Raw genomic sequence first — 17,259 nt, forward strand, 5'->3', positions numbered from 1 at the left:
GATTTTTCATGGTATGACCAGAATTTTCCAGCAAGACACCCAAGCACTTTCCAACTGTGCCACTTTCACTTGTTATTTCCTTTTCCTCTATGGGTGCTTGACGTTTTCTATTCTTCCACCAGACTCGGATTTTCTGTCTCCCACTCTGTAGTTCTGAAACCACTTATTTTCATCCCCAGACCTTGAATATGATACTAACCCTCATAATAAGATCGCCCCCTTCACTTCCGCTCCCCCCTCACCATACTATGTATTATATTAGTTAAACAGTGTTTTTTTTTATTTCCTCTGCTGTCCACAACATGTTACAGGATGTGGGAGGAGGGGGTGTAAGTGGGTGAGGGAGGGAGGCAGTCGAAGAGATAAGTTACTGTTAATCATCTCCATTTCTCATAACTGACATTAGCAGGCATAGTTCAGACAGACTGATAAAGAGAGTCCTGGTTTTATCTTGTATGACTTAATTTTAATTTTACTATTCAAGCTTAGCTATTATTACTATATTAATACCTGTATATAAATTTAGTAACTGCAAAATAAGCTACATGCGAGGCCTGGCGTAAATGTGAAAAGAATACCATGAAATGACATGGGGAAAGGCGAAGAAGAGACAGGAAGCATGGAGTCCAGCACAGACGAAATAGTTTATTGTAAAATGGTGGCTATGGTGCACAATAATGTGATTTCCAGGTAAGTCTGACGATCTTCGTCTTGTACCAATTACTGGCTAATGGTCTCTCAGGGGTGGAGGCTTTGGGGGTTAATAAGCGTTACCGTCGGTAACAAGCCCTGCTAATTAGTGAACATCAAAACGCGCGCTACAGGTCATAATTGTAATGAAATGTCAGGTCATCTCTCCTGAGGCAGATCAGCGTGTGTGTGTGTGTGTGTGTGTGTGTGCGCGCGCGCACACACCCCGCGCGCGAGCGTTTTTGAGTGTAGATCATGCTTATATCAACTCACGTAATTCCGATGGGTGACCTGGTATCGCTAACCTCTAGTTTCGTAGAAACAATTGTGCTGTCTTTGATATTATCTGAACTCACAATATATTGAGGGGGAGACTACTGATGGAAAGTTGAAGTAGTAGGCTGTGCCATACCAATGAGAATATTTCAATTGCGTGCTCTCGTTTATTTCGGCCTATTGATCACCTACCTTAGTTAATACATGTATAGATATATATGTATATGCAACATTGGTATCTTAAATAGAAATAATATTCTTAGAGATACATTTGCCTAAATAACAAAACTCCTTTTAGGCAAGGGAATGTCGTTACAGATGCCCAGGAGCAGCCTCTTAGCAAGTTCTACCTGTGCTGCTGAAAAATGCAACAAAAATAGCCTATATATAATTATAGAAATGTACGTCGTAACAAGGCTTAACCAGTGACTGTCACTATAGTTGCTCTGTTGAGGGTGGAATAATTTGGGAATCCAGAAATAGGGAAAAAGGGTTATTACTTTGCTCAATATTATATATTCAATACGTATTTGTTGGTGATTGTAGTCCTGTGCAAACTATTTAGGCCAATTGATTGGTCCAAGTAATCGCGCGAAATGAATCATTGCACGTGAGCAAATAGGCTTTAGAGTAATGCAACCTGTTATAAGAAGGAAATTCACAAGCGGTAGGTAGCATACACTTTGTCATGAATGACGACAAACCAGATAACTTTATTGAATCCTGTAATAATTTTAAAAAGTATATTAAGTCTGTTATTGATAGAATAACAACTAAACATTATTCAAGTATGAATATTTAGATTTGACTTGTGGTAAAAACATCGAATGCGATGGAAAATGTCGGAGTTGTTTTCTTAGAAACGTTAATTTCCGGTTCAAAAGGCCTACAATTAATAATTTAAAATGCAAATAGTGGAACTATTTTATAGGTGCAATAAAAACAACTGCAGACTATCATTGAATAGTTTAACGCGCATGAAAATAACAATATATTAGCTTATTATTAAATGAGAAGATAATGTAATATATTTGTCATCCACCTACACAATTATTCAAATATGAAGTAACTTGTCACTGAAGAGCAAATAGAAAATTCAAGACTCGTAAACAATTGTATAATAATAATAATAATAATGATAATACTAACCCGTCTATATAAGACGTAATTAGTTTTGGAACATATTACATTACAGTCAAAAACGTGTTTGAAATACATTTACTTAAATCTAAGCGTGGTAGAACTGTTCATAGATGTATGGCTATATGAAATTAGTAACAGTATTGCTCTTAGATCAAATTTAATGAGAAATATGTTTTTAATGTATTTGTTATTATGTAATGTTTTTAGAAATCCATTCAAATGTAGGTTTTATGTGAAATTATTTCTTTTTCAGGTTCTGTAAAAACAATACTGTTCAAGATGCAGCTTGACTTGTACAAAAATCACATTCCTCTTCCAAAAGTGACTTTATTACAAAAAGATTAGTTTCATATATAGTGAGGAGATGTAGGGAAAGAACTGGTCTGTGTCACCTATCCTCCTAAGCATTTCATTTTTGTTCATTAATCCAGCCTGGTGGGAATATTGTCTTTGGCCTGTTTCTTGAGTCTAGGATGCATAAAGCACATAATACTGAACATGTCCCTGTGACACTGTTGAGTTGAGAAAGCCACTGTGAGAAAAGGAGAAGGTGGGTTGGAGGTTGGGTGAGAGGGATTTTCTCCCTGTGAATCTCTCATCCTCATCCCTTCTTATATGCTGGGCCCGGGATATTTGTTGAATGGAAACATGTTACATTTAACCTGTTTCCCTCCCTCCTCTGCAGATATCAGGATGTCAAAACCAGCAGAGGATGAGAAGCCTGGACCAGACTTTCCAGGGGAGAGCACAGGTAACTATTTCTGAGACTGCATTATGTGTTTTTTTTTTTTCATTTCAGTTTAATTTAATTTCACTGTGTGCCATCGTTAAGCCTATACAATTTGATATTGTACAAACTGTGTGTGTTGGCACGTCTGTCTGTGTTCTCATATAGATTAAGAGAGTGGGCTAAGTAGGTGTATTGTTTTTGAATGTATGACACACAACATCCTACATATTTCAAATCTTCAGTTTTGGTCATGTTTCTCACATTTTCCGATCAGAACGTGTGAATGTTTTGCTCAGCCAATTTAAAGACTTCATGTCCCCAACTGTACCTTTGAGTAGTTCACTCGAGTAGTTCACTGTTGTGTGTTCATGACACACCTTTGTCTATCCAGCTAGATTTTGCAGCTAAACCTGCTTTGCATCTTGGCTTGGACTGCAGAATGTTAACACTTTGCATTTAAAAAATAATTGATAGTTATTTAAAGTTGGGCCAGAGGCATTTACAGTTGCTCAATTTTCATCTAGGCGTCTTCTCTTTCTGACAGTCTTTTTATCTGTTTACAGACTCCGAGAGGAACAGTCCCGATGCCAACGATCAGGTTTGTCATCTTAATTTAATTCATTTTAAAATGTTGTTTATGTGTTGTTATTTTTGTAATTATATTATCCAAACTGTAGGTACCCAATTTTACCTTAAACACAGGAATCTCAGTGTGAAAGACTGACCTGTCAACCAAACAGGCAGTATGAAACCAGTAGGTTAGCTAGATTAAAAAAACTTCTGTGGGCTACAATGTGAATGTTGCATCTGCTAAAACATATACTACTCAATAAATACAAAAACACATTTCAAGGTGTTTAAGACATCTTAGTGTTCCAGAGCATTTTCTAGCGCTTTCTCAGAAGCCCGAGTGTAATATTTTGGATTGGTTTGAGTTATGGTATCGGGATAATATATGCACAATTTCTGTTAATTTTATTCTGCGTTTTATCTTGCTCTTCTTTCTACTGAAGATGGCAGCACTGTTTATGGCTTTGAACAGATTTATAGATATCTGTCTGAATAGGGTTTCTCTCACCATTTGTCTCCTGGCAGGTTCAACCAATGAAAACAAGCCCCTTCAGTCTTTCTCCTACCTTGAGCGGCACCAAGGTGAGTAAACTGGTGTACCAGGGAAAGACAGACATGTGTATGGGTAACATTTTATATTTATAAATCCACTGACATTCCTTGGGTGGAGCTACACAGAGATCATTATGCAAATCAGGAGGTTTGGTCCATATATATATATATGCTGACACGCCCCACACCTCCTCAGAACTGGGAATGAGCATAACTCACTGAGACAGGTATCAGAAGACGAGCTACAGTCCTTCAGATAGACAGACAAATTGAAGTATACAGGAATTTAGTGAGATGGAGAGAAAAATTGTTGTGTAGATGAATGTCACGTAAGAGAAACTGTCAAACATGTCAGAATATTCTAGAAGTGCTCATCATTCAAACTGTATGAGTTAGGGCAATGTGAATACATTATTTTCAAAGTTGTTGTAATGGTTTTGTTGTTAAAGTCAGCAAAGTTGATTAACAGACAAGTGGAAACATTTTTATTTAATATCTGTGGCCATTTTTTTATTGTATTGCTGATTGCTTTGTTATCTATTTGTAGTCAAAACAATTTTGACACCAATGTTACTGGTGATACAGTATGCAAATAAAATCCATTGTATGTATGTATGTCAGTCTATTCAAGAAATTCAGTAAACAATGCTATAATTATAATATTAATACAAAAATAATTGTTAATTCCACTTAAGAAAACATTTGTCCGTTGGTGTTGGAAGCAGTTCCTTTTTTTGCCCAATTTGGTCCTTTCTGGGGAGTACTGGATTGAGTCCTGTGTTGCAGATGACAAAAAAACATGTATTCTTTTGTATCTATTTATCTGTTGAGTTTTCACTCGTTGCGATGTTGTCCCTCTGAAGAGTAAAAGTGAGGCGGGGCCTGAGATGACCTCCGCCCACGTTCCCGCCCAGCAACAGACAACTCACCCTCACACACAGCTCATGTTGGCGGGGAGTCAACTGGCAGGGGTAAGAACCAGCACTGCCACCCTGTCTGGATGTAGTGTGGAAATGGTTAAAGCAGGCTTCCTCTGCTTGGCTCTTGCTTGGCTCTCACTGAAGGGTTCGGGTGAAATCTAATTGAATTCTGTCAATTTAGTGAAGAGTTCACTAAAATTTCAATTTTCGTCAATTTTGAATTGACCGAATGAAAATAGAACTGATCCCGTCTCTGCCTCTTGCTGCCTTCCCAAATGCGTGGTTACATTTTCTCATTTTCTATACCTTTTGCTTTCCCCTATTGTCTTTTGGTGAACACTACCCTGTCCTGCTCCTCCTCTTCTTCCATCCTCCTCCTCTCCTTCAGCTGGCTGCCCTATTGCCTGCGCAGCAGCAGATGTTGCTTCAGCAAGCCCAGGCCCAGCTCCTAGCTGCTGCCGTGCAGCAGTCCAACGCGGCTCATGTTGCTCATGCCGCCCATGCAGCCGCCCAAGCCAATCAGCAACAGCAGTCAGCCAAACAGGAACAGAGCGGCCAAGCCCCGCCCCAGCTTGCCCTCTCTCAGCCAATACAGCTCACCGCCCAGGTAGGAGAGACCAGCGGGGCAATCCAATATCACTCACAAACCAACGCCCTTTCCCTCGGGTTGTGTCGCTGTAAATGAGGGGGACCTACGCTCATTTCTTTGCATGTATCAATCGAGAGTGCACGTTAGCCTGTTCGGAATTCGAGTGAGTCGCTGACTGACGTCCCGAGACATTTCCCTCTGTTGATCGGTCGTTCTGTCTCCTCCAGGACATCCAGCAGTTGCTGCAACTCCAGCAGTTGGTCCTGATGCCAGGTCACCACCTGCAGTCTCCTCAGTTCCTCCTGCCTCAGGCCCAGGGACAGCAGGGGCAGCAGGGTAAGTGGGACCTTCTAAGTAAGTAGGAAACACCACCATCAGCACCGCCGCTAACGTCACTCTTAGCATGACGTCACTCTTAGCACGTGACGTCATGCATAACTTGGCATTGTCATCTCAAAGCCCAGTTCAGATACATGAGAGTTATGCAAGATGAGACGAGATAAAACAGGCTAGTTTTGGAATGGTGTGCTGCGCAGCAGCTAACTAAGGACACTGCCATTTGGATAAAGTAGATGAGAGGAACCACTGAGTAGTTTTCACTAAACTGGTTTGTCATTACAATGACATGGCTAATCTTTCCTCACAAAGTTGCCAGTTGTATCGAGATGTTGTAGACAATGAGTGTCATGAAATACATGCACCAGAAACATGGCTGACTTTGTGACTTGTGTGCAGCAAAATAGCTAGGTAGAACTTTAGTGAACTTTAGTGAACTGTGCTTTGATTGGCTAAGTAGATCTGTCTTGATGCAAAGATTAGCTGAAATGTTGAATCTTGGAAAAACCTAGTCAATGATGACACAATTTAAAACAAGAGTGTTATCTCCCAGATAGTGCAGTGGTTTAAGGGGCTATTTTGTAGCATTGAGCTGACCAAAACAGTCTAGTCCTGACTGTGTCTCAAAAGTTTCCTTCACCTGCATGGGGGTGTAGTCAGCAGAGATTTCCTGGTATCACCACTCTCTGGCAACCCTCACTTGCTTCAACCTAGGTGACTGCCTGTTTGAATGTGCAGCATTAGCGGCAGGATTTTTTTACGGCTTGATCTATGTGTAGCATGACCATTGCATAGTGATGCATCCAATATAGGATGTATATCATCATTATTATGAAGACAATTCTGAGGCCAGGTCAGTGTGATTGAAAATTAAGACGCTATCTAGCAAGGTACCTGCTCCATTAGAAGAGCAGAAGACAATCCCTTTCAAATAATTATAGCAATGTGGTTTCTGAACGATGCAGTCAACTTCCACCAGGTGTTAAATGCGCCTACCTGGGTGCCAGGGCCAGAATAAATGAGTCCCCTCACTGAAGAAACACACATTTTATTTTGCCAAGGCTGTGCTTACTGACCACTCAGATCTCATTTGTAAGGACAGGATTTTGAGGTGGCCCCAGTGCTCCGCCTTGGGGCCACCACTGAAAGCAGTGTGGATAGAATGTAAAAGGCTTAGCGCTGATGCAATCTTCAGCCCTGCAGAATCCATTGGGAGTTGTTGTGATGAGACAGGGCCATAGATACAATTGGATTTGATGAAATTGGGTAAGAGAAAAAAATGGGTAAAAATGGGTTATCAATTCTAAATAAAAAATAAACTTGATATTTAAGATCAAGAATAGTTTGTTCTAAGATCCTTGCATCCTCTGTTATGAATCTGGACTGGGCGTAACTCTGTAGTTCTAAACAGAGTTGTCATAAATTTTTTATAACAACAACATTTAAATAAATGTTCATATAATTACATTACTGAGTGTTGACTGCCTCCACCCTGCTTTCCACAGGTTTGCTGTCAACATCAAATTTAATTCCTCTACCTCAGCATCAGCAAAGCCAGGGTGGTCTTCTAACCACTCCACCCAGGATGGGACTGCAAGCACAGGTAGCTTATTACAGAAAACCACCTACAATCTGTCTGTGTTCGCTAGCTAATCTCAGCCAAGTCATCACTCGCCACTCCACACAGTCATTGTGGCTTTATGTCTCTCATCCTGTAGCGCCGTCACGGTGATGGCCTCTCGTCGTTACAGAGGGACAAGAGTGGGGACGCCGGAGTGACCTCCGGGGCCTCAGCCGCTTCCTTGACCTCAGTGACCTGTGGCCCGCATGGCGAGGAGCCCAGTGACCTGGAGGAGCTGGAGCAGTTTGCCCGCACCTTCAAACAGAGACGCATCAAACTGGGCTTCACACAAGTAGGTTGTGTCTGATGTGGACTACAGGTTCTACAATGTAAATGGAGATAGAGATGATCCCAGTCTTTGGTTAAACTAGGAACAAGCCATTCATGCAGACATTTTCCCTTTCCCCATTCTAAAAAAGGCAAGTTTGGGTAAACGTTAAGGTTAGAATTAAGGTAATGGTTAATTAGAAGTTTGGTTTAGGGTTAAGTTTAGGTATTTGTGGGTAGAGTTAGGTTAAGTGTTAGGATTAGTAAATCTGATGATTATTTTATTTAGATTCTACCATTTAGATAGATAAGGTACGTGTGTGTGTGTGTCCTGTATAACCATAAGCCTTTAAGTTGTGGTGGAGGTCAAGATTGAGCATGAGAAATTTGATCTAGGCTTTCACAGGTGAGAGTGTGCTCTGTCTCATGTCTGAGTGAAAGCTGCCTGATTAACACGGACTCTGTCCCCTCAGGGTGACGTGGGGATGGCTATGGGGAAGCTCTATGGCAATGACTTCAGCCAGACCACCATCTCTCGTTTCGAGGCCCTCAACCTGAGCTTTAAGAACATGTGCAAGCTCAAGCCTCTGCTTGAGAAGTGGCTGAGCGATGCAGGTGAGAACTCGACTTTACCATGCCTTCTTTTCTGTGGAAATATATTTGCATACTGTGTAACTAACCCCCCGGCTTTGCAATTTATTCCCTTAGAGACCATGGCGATAGACAGCATGTTGCCCAGCCCCAGTTCTCTCTCCTCCCCCATGATGGGGTTTGAGGGCCTGCCGGGGCGCCGCAGGAAGAAACGCACCAGCATTGAGACCAACGTCCGCGTGGCCTTAGAGCGCAACTTCATCTCGGTGAGAAAGAGAGAGATGCTTTAATGGATCCTCGGGAAATTCACACAATCACTACTAAAATGAAAAAGAAGCAAAAAGAAAGCTCATGCCTGGTGCATCGGAAAAACCCCCTCATATTGGCAAAGCCAACAGCAGTTTTGAAATACAGTATATCGTCATGTACCGAGTAATCATTTGATCAAGACGTCAATGTTTAGTGATTATTAGTGACATACAAATGTTAACTAGCATGTAATTAATTACCATTTCTGAAATGTCACTGAAAATATTAGTATTTTCAGCTAGTTGGTTAGCGACATGGCTAAAATATACCACGCCGTATTATGGTCCACTGTCCCATGTTATTGGCCACCTTGCTATTTTGTTCAAAAACGTTTTAGTTCCTTTTTATTCATATTAGAAATGATAGATAACAGTCTTCTCTCAGGTGTTCACTAGAATCTTTTAGCTACCTTTCATGCCTTCTGGTGAAGAAAAAAGTAATTACATCTGATCAGTTTGATATTACATGATGCCTGTCAGTCGCGCAAGTCGAATTTCACGATTTGCAACTTGTCTAAAACAATTTCCATATACACAAACATTTTTAAATAATAAAAAATAGGATTTAGCCTTCATACATCTCTATAAATATGGTGGTGGGCTAGCTGAAAGGGTGTATTTAATAGCAAAACATCCCATTTTTTCCAGTGCATTTAAATGATAGAAACGTCAGATGATAGAAATGTTCGATTATAGAAACGTCCGATGATAGAAACGTTTGATGATAGAAACGTCCGATGATAGAAACGTTTGATGATAGAAACGTCCGATGATAGAAACGTTTGATGATAGAAACGTTTGATGATAGAAACGTCTGATGATAGAAACATCTCATGATAGAAACTTCTGATGATAGAAACTTCTGATGATAGAAACTTCTGATGATAGGGGGACGTTAGCTCTTACTTCGGGTTTGGAATAAGTGATCCTCTATTTATTTTTGTTTATTGAAAATAGCATTGAGTTTATGTTTCGTGTGTCATGTTTATCTCCTGTGACGGCGCTTGACCTTGAACCTTTGTGCGTGTTTCCTCTAGAACCAGAAGCCTACCTCAGAGGAGATCCTCCTGATGGCTGCGCAGCTCAACATGGAGAAGGAGGTGATCCGGGTCTGGTTCTGCAACCGGCGCCAGAAAGAGAAACGCATCCACCCCTGCAGCGCCACCCCTCCCCTGCCCAGCCAGACAATTTCTGTGACGCACAAACCCCCCTGCTACAGCCCGCACATGGTATGACCCTGCACTCCCCTTCATCCATTCCCTCCTGGCCCTCCTCCCCCCACCAGCCCTCTCCTCGGCAGGCTTTCTGGTCCTTCACCTCCCTTGCCCTTAGTTTGGAAAGAAACTTGGTCTAAAAACTCTGGCATTGTGAACCACCTTTAACCCTGTGCATCTATTGACATACCCCTCCCCCTGCACGATCTCATGTGTGACCCTTGTGCCTTACCCATCCTGCACTGCTCCGCTCTCAGCGCTGTGCTTAATGACAACACAGTTGTGTGACGTGTTGCACACAAACTCCCACATCAGCAAAGTCACATTAAGAGCATGTCTCCGTGTCTCGCATGTGTCTCTACCGCTTGCAACATATCCATGCTCTCTCTCTCTCTCTCTCTCTCTCTCTCTCTCTCTCTCCCTCCAGATGTCGGGTCAGGGGATGCCCCAGGCTGCCTCCAGCCTCAGCACAACAGGTTAGGTGAATTTGTATTTTTGTCTAGTCATGACACAAGTACACAAGGTCCAAATATACCTTATTAGCGGACTAGGGCCTTCAGGAATCCGACCCAGTACTGTTCATCAAACACTGATGCCGATGTCGTTCATACTGCTGATGTTTATTTTTTCTCTCTCTCTAACTCAGCGACCAGTCCGTCGCTCTCTGTAAGCTGTCCTCTGACCCCCAGTGGCTGTGCAGCCACCAGCTCCGCCTCCTCCGCTGTGACCCCACCTCCACACAGCACAGCCAGCCCTGTCCCTCCCACCCTCAGTGCCCACAGCCTGAACGCTGGGTGAGTCTCTCCTCCACCCCCCCACCCCAGACTCTACCTGTTTCTCTTTATACGTGTCTGTCACTCTTCACTCTCCACTACTACTGTACACTTAGTCAATCAGACACAGAGCAATCCCTCAAAATACAACCACTTCGATGCTAGAAGCTGGGTTAGTGTCCCCGGTCAACCTATTCCAAATCTTCTCCCTTCACATTTCAAGACTGCTGAGCTCAGTACTGTACTTAACCACTTCGCCACGTTGTCACTCAAGTGTCCTATCTCAGTGTTGACCTTCCTGGTTAGGTTGAACAGACTGATCAAATGAACAGGCCAGTGCACGTGCTGGCGCTCAGCTACAGTACACACGTTGACTCAGACCTTCTGAGACTATATGAGGTGACAGTCCCTGGAACGGGGATGGAGGCGGTGTGCCGAGTTGCCCCACCTGTTCCGCAGCAAATCTGCATGTTCTCACACCATGTCTTCAGGCACCGACACGTTAGTCAGTCCTGAGTCAGACCGGGACCGAAGCACACGCTTAAAACATTTAGTGTATCCCTACCCGACAAAAAGCAGGGCGTGTGATTTAACCAGCTTTCACCTAACCCCCTTGGTCCTTTCTCTACCTCTGCATGTATGTGTGCGTTCAAATGTGTGTGGGTGCGTGCGTGTGTGTGTACATATGGATCCATACATATTCCAGCAACACAATGATGGGAGTAAGCACAGGGATGAACCAGACACTCATCAGCACCAACCCTCTGGCCACAATGCAAGGTGGGTTAGACTGGCAGCATCAGCGTTATGGACGTATTCTGACTTGTGATGTGCGAGCGGGTGACCCTGACTTATATAATGCATGCAGTCAACAAGAACGTTAGATTGAACCGTGCAGATCTCAAGTCAGAAAAGAAGACGTCCCTCATAATGTTCATGGCATCCCATCCATATCCCCACCAAGTAGATCGTGTGAGTGCTGTGTCTGTGTGGATGCGCGAAGCGTGGGTTATCGCTGGAGGAGTGTGCAAGCTCCAACTGACTAAGCCCGGCTAGCTCTAGTCATGCTTCTGCGTCTACTGTTGCCTTATCTCACATTCATCTTCATCTAACTGTCGCCTCAGTTATAATGTCTCACCTTTCGTCGTCTCACTAGTTAGTGTCATCCAAATTTTGTAAAGTGTATTAACATCTCCTGTGCCTATGTCTTCCTCCATCCATGCTTCACCCTCCTCTTTCACCGTGTCCTGTACCTCAATCCTGGGTCAGCTCTGGCTGCCAGTGGTGGGCAACTGCCCATTTCCAGTCTTGAGGCCGGAGGTCAGATGATTCTGGGCGGCCCTGGGGTTCGCCCCTCCCTCTTCCTCAACCGCCCTACCCTTCTGCCTATGGCATCCCACCAAGCCGGTATGGGATTGGTCGGTGGCCCAAGGGGCCCCTCTCCACCCCCCGGCACCAGCGGCATGAACGTTGACTCTTGCTCCGCCTCTCCCTGCTCTAGCCCCGCCTCCTTCTGCTCGTTCAGCGAAGCCTCACCGCCACCCATGGGCGGGGCCATGGCTGAGTGACGACAACGCAACCCAAAGGATCCTGTCCGAAGGAGGAGGAGGAGGAGTTTTAGTGGAGCTTTACAGAAAAACCTCGCCTTTCAACCAAAGCCATCTTTCTCTCCCTCCATTTGTCGCCTCCGCTCTCTCTCCCGGAGTCTTTTCAAGCCAAAAAATACACAGATTGAAAGAGGAAGGAGTGAGCGAGGAAGAATGGAGAGGAGGAGAGAACAGGAGAACGAGGGAGATTTAAACCAAAAAAAGGAGCTATCTATACACTTGGAGAGGTGGCATTGTAGATTGTTTTTGTCAGCAGGGAATGCTAATTTACTTCTTTCTCTGGAATAGAACAAACAAGCTGGAAGAAAACTGGATGAAAAAGAGGGCAGGGATGAGAACCGAACTGAGACTGTGTGTGAGAGATAGTTGGCATGGCAGGGAAAGTAAGGAAAGAAAGACTTTCCACGTGCTTCAGTGGATGGATGGAAAGAAAACCAAATGAAAAAACCTAGAAAGGAAAGACATACAAAGACAGAAATGACAAACATGCCAAAATCTCCAAAACCAAAATACCAAAAACTGAAACCAAAAAAAACGGAGAGAAAAGCTTTACTTAAAAGACTTTTGATACTGATCTGTCCAGGATCAGCCCGTCATCTACACTCCACGACAAACACATGTAACATTTCATTATATTAAGATCTTTTTATGTTTTGTTAATTTTTTCCAACGCTTATTTATGTATTTGTTAAAATTATTTGAGTTTTGGTCATACCATTTGAACATGATTTGATATTAACAGATATCTCAGTAGTGTCAGTCCTCCTAAATGTCTCTACCTACCTCTCCAGTCGCTCTCCAGTTTCACCATATTTACAGTATTAATCCATGTTGTATACATAGTAGTCATTTACCAGACACTCTTAATCAGAGCGACTTACAATTAGCAATCACCTCAGACAAATAACAATTAGTATTTTGAACAATCATAGTTTGTTGAACTTATTTTTTTTCTTTCATTATTTCTTTTATTTCCTTAATAGGGTCATTATCTTCAACATCAGTTGAATCATTTAGATTTTATTGCCTTTTTTGTCTTATAATGTTACATATATGGGAACATTAAAATGTACTGCCTGTTGCTTCAAGCACACACAAAAACACTCACTACAAACTAAATTAGAATGTATGTAGATGTGGAACTAAATTTATAATTTCTACCTTTTCTGTAAATTTCTTTGCCTGTTTCTTTTTTTTACTTTATATCAACTTCATATCATTCATTTTCAGTCAGTCACTCTTGGATACCAAAGCTTTATTTTTTTTCCGGCCAGAAGAGTTGGGAAACAAGTGTTCACACAAAGACCTCAACAGTGTCAAAAACCAAACACCCCATTACAGAGGACGACTACAAAACCAAAAAAATAGTTACAGCGTCCCCGAGCCCCCTGCCCTCCATCCTTTCTGGCACTCTCCTTTGCCTCAGAAAGATGGGATTCAAAGAAAACCAATGACTGCCATTAGGGATCTAAGGCAAAAAGCGGATCTGTTGGAAACTGCAGGGGGAAATAGAGGAGAAAGCTGGAACGAAGGACCAAAACCAAAAAATAACCTTACCAAACCTACGTATGAGCGACTGAACTGAACAGATAACAAACCAAAAACCAAATACAACACATCGTGGACAAAGACGAGATGGAGGAAGAGGACTAGGCTTTGGAGAGAGGGATGTCTGTAACAGCCTGGGACAGGGGCTCCCTCTTTCCTTCTCACTCTCTACTCCTTTCTCCATTTGTGATCTTACTTTGTTCATCATTTTCCTGGACAGAGGATTATTTAATGACCTCACTGAACTGAATTTAAGAATATATATATATATATTTTGTTTTTGCTTTCCATGGTCTGTCTGTTGATGGCTGTATGTCGACTTGGTCTCATTTCTTTCTACTTAACATGGGGATAATGGGGTGATGTATTGCCTATTTTCATATCTTGTCCGGGTTCATTTTGTTGTGCTCTGGCTTTCTCATTAGGTAGTTGGGAATAATACTGTGAAAATGTAGCTTCCAAATCTTTCTTTTTGATCAAGTTGTGAAAAAGCCAAAACTGAATACCAAAAGCAAAACTTTTTGACACACAAACATACCAAATAACAACCAAACCAATGCACAATTGTTGGCGAGGAACAGTTGAATGACTGTGTTGGTGCTAGGTTACTTGGATGGCTAAAGAGCGTGGCTAGTGGAGAGAGAATAGTGTGTGTGTGTGTGTGTGTGTGTGTGTATGTGTGTGTGTGTGTGTGTGTCCGTGTGTGTCCGCATGTGCCGATATGTGCATGCTTCCATACAAGCTTGTGCACACACCTACCTGTGTGTGAGATAAGGACAGTGTGTATGTGAGAGGGAAAGCAAGTGTGTGGAAAGAGTTATTCTCTTGCATATTAACCAAACCGTAGAGATTCAGTACACACTGGTCTGCCTAGTTAGTCCCAGGAGAGGGTTCGACAAAGGACCATCACAAGATGAGAGGCTCACAGGGGCACCGCTAGGCAGACACGAAAGAAAACCATGGATAATAACGTGTGCAGGGGTGGGCAGAAATCAACTGAAAAATTAGTTGACATACACTTTTAGAGGGAATGTATCTGTTAGTGCTTCAATAGATTTTGTAGGAAAAAAGATCTATGTTCTACTGCTTAATTATTGCTAATGTATAAAAGGCTGTGAAATTATCCTTAAGAAAAGTGTTGATGATAATGATGACTTGATTTTAGACCAAAAGCTTTAAACTATCTCTCTGGGGATCTTTGTTTGAAGATTTGTATTTATTCATGTGACGGGATGATGTGGGGGGTTTTTGCAAATGGTTTGTATTTTATGAACTCTCATCTGTTTATTTATTGATTCATTCATGTATGTTATTTATTTTTTCTATTTATGGATTCTGACCTTTGTAATATCTGGGCTTTGTGAGGTTGTATATCAGAGAGAGGTATTCTTGAGATAAAAACAAGAAGACAAAATGCTTTAAAACACAAAGAAAAAGGCCAAGCTTTAAAACAAAAACTGAAACCAAATGTAAAGACTGTTGTTGTAATAGGTGTCATCTTTGATTCCATCTGTCAACTGAAACCAGCCCTATAACTGGAGGAAGAGAGACTTTTGAACTGGTCCATGAAATGGGTCCATTTTAGAGTAATAACTGCCCCTGAAATTTCTCCTTTAGTTTCCCTACTTGCACCTGGGAGTGCCAATTGGAGTTCAAACATGTCTAGATGCCTTTAGATGTTCATCATTTCTCCACCTCTTATTCTTGCTCTCTGATCCCATCTTTAATTCTAAGGCGAGGTTAACATCATAAATACCTCATATTATTTGATGAAAAACCAAGAACCGTGGTCGTCTTGGCTCAGGAGAGGGATAAGATAACCAACCTGGCTATTGAGATTGATGAACTAGACTTTAAAAAGGACCGTTCGTAAGCTGTTTCCTCAGTTTTACAAGTAACTTGTTCTATGAACTCACTCCTCGGAAGTAGATACGCCGCTCCTCACTCTCTTTCGGTGAGTTCCGTTTCTGTTGGCAGTGCTGTTTCTGACAGTGTTTCCTGAGAAAGTGTGTGTGCGGGATCTTAACATGCTGTACAGTAAGTGTGCCTGTGTAGTGCTCTCACGCGGTGGACCGAGAATGATACCAAAGTTAAACCACTACAGTGAGACCCTACACACACAAAACACACACGAATACACACAAACACATCCAGAGTCACACACAGATTCTCTCTCACACACACAGTTAATCCATGTGTATATAAACATGCAGGAGTCTTTGTAAAGACTGTAAATGCTACATAATGGTATTTACCAACGTTCATTGATATCAAAAGACAAATGTCTTCAAGAGCACTTAATGCTATGAAGTAATGCGCCTTGAATTGTGACAGTTTTATACAGTAGTTATAACTGGCTATGAATGTTTATGTTTATTATGTGCTTATTAAGAATATCCTCAACTTACAGGTCTCCATGAAATTAAGAGATTTCTTTGGCCTTGAAAACACATGTCTGAATGTCACATCAAATCCAAGTGGATATCGAAAAGAGAGAACATAGTCAATTAGCCCCATAAGTTTTGTTAATTTTTTTAACATAGTTTTTTCTTCAATACAGCTTAAATCCAAAGGTAATTTAATGAAGACGGCAAAGAAAGATTTTACTAATGAAAACCTCAATAGTGAAAACCAAAGAGCTCCACCACACTTTTTTTCCTTTTACACGTTGGAAAAAAACGCTTAGCATTTTTCTTTTTGACGGTAAAAAAAAACCTCCAACAGTTCTCTTTAATACGAATGTTTGATGATGATAACTTCAATGACGATGCTGATGATAATAACACTGTAACTCTGTACCTGTTACGACCTATTTCCTTTCTGTTTGTGAGTAACCTGCTTTTACCTCGAGGCTCTCCGAGTTAGTAAAGCCGTTTTTTGATTAGTTCCCAACTGTTAAACGGTCCCTTACTCATCGCTATCTGTGTGCCTGTTGTTTGGGGGGAGGGGGACAAATGAAACAGTAATTGTTAGGAATAAAGTGCGAATTTAGACCAATCTGTCCGATGTCTTTTATTTGTTGTCCTGCTTTAACATTAGGGTTCATTTAATTAACACCAGTTACTGGATGACTAAAACAATATGCCAGTATGTAGATTTCAAGTTGTATTTTGAAATGAGTAACTGTTTCTATATGCTAAGGTTATTCACATCTTACACTACGATGGCCGGCGCCTACTGGTTTTCTGTTCTATTTTATCATTAATTGCACCCACCTGGTGTCCCAGCTCTAAATATGTCCCTAATTAGAGGGTTGCAATGAAAAGATGGATTGGAACTGGCTTCTAGAGCTAGAGTTAAATACCCAGGCTATATGCAATAGGAAGAGACTTTGATGAGAGGGATCAACTCAGTAGATACACAGAGTGGGTTAGAGGTCCAGTATGTCTGAAGGTGCCTAACTGCTTTCATCTGTTCAGTCATAAACACAACTTTATTTTCAAATGGGTTTTGTTAAGGTATCTTTTTATAACATTGTCACTAACAACACAAACTCAACTATGGTAGGCTTTAATTAAACTGGT

General features: G+C 41.7%; 1 protein-coding gene across 4 annotated transcripts in view; it reads left to right on the forward strand.

Moving 5' to 3' along the window:
* The window catches only part of LOC105028601 (POU domain, class 2, transcription factor 2), a 42,628-nt gene extending 25,896 nt beyond the window's left edge, over positions 1-16,732 (forward strand). Inside the window, exons 1-16 of one of the 4 annotated variants that reach the window (XM_010901458.5) lie at positions 417-690; positions 2,795-2,860; positions 3,403-3,437; positions 3,935-3,991; positions 4,825-4,932; positions 5,270-5,488; positions 5,698-5,824; positions 7,312-7,409; positions 7,525-7,719; positions 8,168-8,309; positions 8,403-8,551; positions 9,631-9,822; positions 10,235-10,283; positions 10,454-10,601; positions 11,287-11,360; positions 11,850-16,732. In XM_010901458.5, the coding sequence (XP_010899760.2) occupies positions 2,803-2,860; positions 3,403-3,437; positions 3,935-3,991; positions 4,825-4,932; positions 5,270-5,488; positions 5,698-5,824; positions 7,312-7,409; positions 7,525-7,719; positions 8,168-8,309; positions 8,403-8,551; positions 9,631-9,822; positions 10,235-10,283; positions 10,454-10,601; positions 11,287-11,360; positions 11,850-12,148 (1,950 nt within the window). In that variant the 5' untranslated portion in view covers positions 417-690; positions 2,795-2,802 and the 3' untranslated portion in view covers positions 12,149-16,732. Of the gene's footprint in view, positions 1-416; positions 691-2,794; positions 2,861-3,402; positions 3,438-3,934; positions 3,992-4,824; positions 4,933-5,269; positions 5,489-5,697; positions 5,825-7,311; positions 7,410-7,524; positions 7,720-8,167; positions 8,310-8,402; positions 8,552-9,630; positions 9,823-10,234; positions 10,284-10,453; positions 10,602-11,286; positions 11,361-11,849 lie in introns of those variants that run through there. The other 3 variants (XM_010901456.5, XM_010901457.5, XM_020050511.2) reach the window with 3 other exon arrangements.
* Positions 16,733-17,259: the final 527 nt, after the last annotated feature.

This window comes from Esox lucius, chromosome 10 (genome assembly GCF_011004845.1).
Source record: "Esox lucius isolate fEsoLuc1 chromosome 10, fEsoLuc1.pri, whole genome shotgun sequence".
Classification (NCBI taxonomy): Eukaryota; Metazoa; Chordata; class Actinopteri; order Esociformes; family Esocidae; genus Esox; species Esox lucius.